The sequence below is a fragment of the Lactuca sativa genome, chromosome 8 (genome assembly GCF_002870075.4).
Source record: "Lactuca sativa cultivar Salinas chromosome 8, Lsat_Salinas_v11, whole genome shotgun sequence".
Lineage (NCBI taxonomy): Eukaryota > Viridiplantae > Streptophyta > Magnoliopsida > Asterales > Asteraceae > Lactuca > Lactuca sativa.
The window spans coordinates 112,240,680-112,246,486 of NC_056630.2; the positions used below are offsets into that span (position 1 = coordinate 112,240,680).

Consider the following 5,807-nt stretch of genomic DNA (forward strand, 5'->3'; position numbering starts at 1 on the left):
AATAAACATCATGCATACTTTCAAGTTTTAGTCACAAATGTTATTATTGTTAATGTTTACAAAAGCATTAGAATTCCTAGTTATGACATAACCCATGGATCTATGCATGTAATAACATGAAGCAGTAAACTTTAAGACTTACAACACTTTCATTTGATGTAGGTGGAATCTTTTGCCGAAATGAGCTTTACAATGCACCAAAGGCTTCCTTTTTCACAAGAATCACTTAAAAGCACCAAGACTCAAGAACACACCAAAGGGAGGTTGGGGTTCGCTCTAGGGTTTCTCTAGAGGTGGAGGGTGATGAAGGAGACTATGAGCTAGTGCTCGTAAATAAGGCTCAAATCTTGAGAATTAGGGTTTGGTGCGCTAGCTTTTACGCGTCGTGCCAAAAGAGAGACGCATCGCGACGAACACGCGCCACAACTACTTAGGCATACGTCGTGCCAACCCAAAAACCATTCCCTTTCTTAAAGAAAATTCAAAACTTGTTAAATAAGAACATGCCGAAAATCAAGCGTTATAGATAGGGGCTTAATGAGGGATGGTGCCCACCCTTTTACAGCTTCCAAGACGACAAAGGAAGCCCTATCAAGCCCACAAGAATTAATATACAAATCTTGCGAAATATACCAAGAATATTATCCCTGCCCACAAAGTATTTGACAATGTATACTTAAATAAAATACTCTCTTGGTATAAAAGCAATATCCCGGAAATATGAGGAAAAGACATAAGAAATATTATTCTATACAAACAACAGTAACTACCGGAGGACGATGTCATTGTCCGGAAATACGAAACAACCAAAAGTATCCCATTAAAGTATGAATATCCAACATAGTAACACCATGATCCCAACACATAGTAATTCAACTGAAATGTAACTTTTCAAGAAGCATCCATTAATCCCAACTATCCTCATGTACCCTTATATCCACCCCTTCTTCACACCATCAAAGCACATATAAAATTTACTAAAGTAATTTTTACCATCTTGCATTGTAAGTACATCCATGTTGACTGTTGCACCATGGTTTGATCTTATAATCTCCTTTGTGTAAGACCAAGTTTATCATAATGTTCAACAATAGTACCTTCAAATAATGGTTAAGACATGATTATTGGTCCTTCTGCACTTTCTTAAACTAACATCAATACCAAATTTCTTAATGACCTCCAATCTTGCTTGCATAATTGTGAGTTTTTTGTCTGTTTAAAATCTCCTTGGTGTAATGTCCACCAATTTATTGATAATTGAAAATTGAACCTAACTTGTAATTCCTAGCATAATGATGGTATGGTTTTAGTGATTTGATATGAAAAAAGTGTTATGTACTCATCCAATTTTCCCATAGTTCAAGCCCCTTTACAACACAATACCAGAAGCCTTGAAATTCCTTTCTTATGGGGACATAGTTTATATCCATGTTTAAGAATATAATTATAGAAATGTTCTTTTTTTTTAGGGTCCTCAAATCTCATACCTAATATTGGTTTTTATTGCTTCTAGTAGTGTAACTAAGGATTGAAGCTACGATGTACCTCAACATTTGCAATCTCTCTCTCTCTCTCTCTCTCTCTCTCTCATCCCTATTATCCATCTATCCATTGTACTCATCTTATGGACACAACTTACTAATGAATTCATTGTCTTTTGTCTTCTTTATAAGAATAAAATAATTTTGTTATGATTTCATCTTCCAAACTAGCATCAAGCACATGGGTTGCTTCTTGCATAATAGTTGCCTCTAAAGGTTCTTTCACTTCCCTCTGGATCCATCCCTAGTACAGTCAATATATAAGGATATTGAGATTTATGGGTCTTCATAAGTTGTATCAAGAAAATTGGCATGGTCCAGATCGTTTTTAATGAACCTAATACTAGTTGCCAAACTTCGATTATAGAGTGAATTGTAAAGTTTCTCAAATGCTTCTCCAATGAACCATTCTAGAAAAACCGCACACTCCCCAAAATTCATTCCAACAAAATCCAGTCAGTAAACATGAAATTATCACCTCCAGTATAAGAGTATGAATATTTGATAAAAACACCATTAAAGTTCAAAACGAATTTTAGATAAACAACATCAAGGTTTTCATTAGTTATGCAATTCAATAAAATCTCAAAATTACCCCAAGTTCAAAGAAAACTTACTCGTATCAGGAGAGGAAAACCTATCGTGGAAAATCTCTTCATTAACTGTGGTGTAAGAGTGCGACGTTTGTTAATAAGTACTTCATATATTCTACCCAATCCGATTTTACATTTTTATTTTTAGTCCACGTACACGTGGAATTGATTACATTTCATTTAAGAGAAGTCAAACAAAGGTCAAATCGAGTAACTGCTACACATGATATAAAATTGTGTGAATGACATTTTTTTTACTTTAATGGTGTAAGAGGTAGAAAAATAGGTTTAGGGACCTATTAAAGCAAAAAGCGATACTTTAATGTGTTTTCATGTAAACAAATGAAGATAAAATTCAACCAATTATTGTTTTCAATGTCTCATAAAGAAAAAAAAATTTGTTTCAAGGTTGACCGAATAAAATTTTGGTTTATTTGGGAGAAAAAAAATTAAATAATCTAACCATTATAAATTAGCTTTTCAAAGAAAATACGTATATGATCATTTTTTTTAGTTTTTGAAAAATAAACATTTTCTCTCAAATGTCTTCATCTCGGAGTGTTGTTCATATTCAAAAAAAAAAGTAAAAAAAAAAATCAAATGTTCTTAAAAGAAATCATTCTATGTAACTTATATATGAAATGTTTCTTTCAAGGTGCCGAAATGAGCATTTACTCCCGAATGCTCCATTTCGGATTTGATCTTCAAATTTTGGAATTGTTTTTTATTTTTTTCCCAATTTTTTAAAAAGAAATATCCATAATTATGTCCGAAATGTCTATTTTGAAGTGTTTAATTTCAATGTTTTTCAAAAAAATCTCTTATTTTATTCACTAATAATGTTTTTTTTTGAACGGCAATCTGACATTAACAAAAAAAGAAAACTAGCCAGAGGCTAGGAGGTACAGAAGTTTTTGGAGGAAACACAAACTAGAAAGACAAAGAGACAAAACAAAAACAAAACACAGACGGAGAAAACCTACATTCTAGAGTAGCACTCAAGAACGGGATCGCAACACCAATCGTTCCATCTAAGGGGGACAACCTTTCTATTCCTCGCATTCAACTAGAACATTGAGAAAGATTGAACCTCGTAAGCCAGCACTGATATTGATTTAACAGCTGAGGCGTGCGCCTTCAAGTTCCGGAAACGCCAAACCACCCATAAAAATACTAACATGATACCTTCATGAATGTTTGACAACCTCTTATGGCCTTGCAACAGATTTTTGCAATTAAGGAGATCCCCAATCGAACGTACATTTGGATCCAATAGCCGCCACCAGCCAGATAATCTTTGCCATAGATCTTTTGTTATTCCGCATTGAGTAAAAAGATGGTTCTCAGTCTCTGGAGCTTCACCACAGATTTTGCATAGGGTGGATGTTGTGACACCAATTTTTGACAGATTTACCATTGTTGGGAGTCTCCCGTGGATGATTCGCCAAGCTAGGATATTTAGCTTCCCATGAATTAGCGGGTTCCACTGCCACTTCTCAGCAGAGCAGGGGAGAATGGCCATGTCAATATAATATCTCAAAGAAGATACCGAATAGATACCCGATGGCTCTAGGTCCCATTTCCACTTCAATGATCCGGGAGCATTTACATTGCTTACCAGCTTGAAATGGCTTGCAAATGAGATATCATCCTTTTCAAGGTACTTAGGGAGGTTTGCAATTACACCCCAACACCCGCTTTTCCTTCCAGCTACCGAAGGTCTACTAAAACCACCGTCGTCACCATAAATTGATTTTATTACAACAACCCATGTACTATTCGGGTTTGCCTTGAAACGCCACCACCACTTCCCTATATTCACTAATAATGTATATAGTTCAAAATGAATATGTTTGTTTAACTTTTTGTTAAATTTAAGTAAAAACTATATGTTTTTTGGAATTCCATAATTATTCACTAATTTTGGATTTTTCTTGAAATTCTTGATTTTTTTCGGAAAAATTGTTTCCTGGTATGGAATGGTCATTATGGACCAAGTGATTTTTTTTTCTGCTAAAAACATTTTTTTTATTTTCTTTAATTACATATTAAATTGTGGTTATATTACATAACTAGGTGTGAGACCCATGTATTACATGTGTTTAATTAAAAAAATTAATATGAAATTTTAATAATTTGAATAGTTTGAATTTATAAGAAAAATAAGAAAAATTTTGAATTATTAAAATTAATGAGACTTTAATGTATTGAATACATTACATATATAAACCATTTCTAATAAATACTTTACATATATATTACCTTATATATTGAATGTGAAATTTTAATTTAATAAAATGAAAAATATAATAAAATGACAAGTGGAAAATAGAAATTTTAAAAATTCTAAAAAATACCATGTGTCCAAATGAATGAAAATTTTATAAATGTTTCAATATGATTAGAAAAGATCAAAGATGCAAAGCAAACATAGAATTTTTGAAATAGTAATTAAACCAAAGAACAATCACGGCGGCAAGCATCGATTGCAGGCCGTTCTCTTAATTACTTATACTCCTATATTATAAACCATTAAACCCACCACCCTTTGAATCTATCATTTGACCACCTTTAACACCTTTCTCCTCCGTCAATGGAATCCGACCAACCGCCTTCAGAAGCCTCCGACGACCCAAAACAATCTTCCACCACAACCACCCCAGAAGAACAACAGCAAACTACAACCCACACACCAAGATCATACGAGTGCAATTTCTGCAAAAGAGGTTTCACAAATGCACAAGCACTTGGAGGCCATATGAACATCCACCGGAAGGACAAAGGTAAGTTCAAACACTCCTCTTCCACAACGCCACCAAACGCCGTCGTGGAATCACCCTCTCCCACCCGTCCAAGATTAAGCGCCACCACTACCACCAATCCTTTTTCAATCTCTCATCAAGGCAACTGGTTTCCTACCCCACAACCAGATGAAAAGAAACCACTCCCACTTTTTGGCCCCAACGACGTCTCGGAGGTTCCAAGAAACATTCATCAACCTGGAAACTCTCCATCGCCGGACAGGGAAGTAGACCTTGAGCTCAGATTGGGACATGTTGAACCACCGTCGGAATCATCGTCGGAGAACAAGAGTACAACCACCAGAAAATTCTTCTGACTAATTCAAATTAATATTCAAAATGGTATTTATTTATTAATGTTGACTTGGTATTAAATTTCAATCTTTTTATGCTTTTTGTGGATTTGTTTCGCAAAAAACCAAGAAACCGTTCTTATTGTTTAGGGTTTCTTTTTCCCTCCCTTTTCCATTTTGTTTTTTCTTCTTGAATTCATTCTTTTGTTCATATTGTGGACGATCTACCTTGTTCTTATTCATCAATCAGCAAATACCTAATTATAATTACTTTTTTTATACTTTCTGTGACTGTTGATCGATGATTTCACTGTTGTCGTATCTAAATTGCTACATTCTTCGTAATAACTTTTATTATATAAAACATTTAACTATTAATTATTATAGAACTGATTTCACATAAGTAGTGAACAAAACATCGACAAAATGAATTACCTACTCCGACATGGTGTTGCCCCTCCATAAAAAATAAACATCACTCAATTACGTCTGTGCCGTTGAAGTTCATGCATAAGTTTATATATAATACAAATAGAGCCTAAACGAAGTTAACATTCATCAAACTGCTAAACCGAACAG

The 5,807-nt window shown here is 34.2% G+C and overlaps 1 protein-coding gene across 1 annotated transcript; it reads left to right on the forward strand.

Moving 5' to 3' along the window:
* Positions 1-4,514: 4,514 nt before the first annotated feature.
* Positions 4,515-5,539, forward strand: LOC111880361 (transcriptional regulator SUPERMAN). The gene has a single exon (XM_023876782.3). The coding sequence runs from the start codon at positions 4,728-4,730 to the stop codon at positions 5,250-5,252; it is 525 nt and encodes a 174-aa protein (XP_023732550.1). The 5' UTR covers positions 4,515-4,727; the 3' UTR covers positions 5,253-5,539.
* Positions 5,540-5,807: the final 268 nt, after the last annotated feature.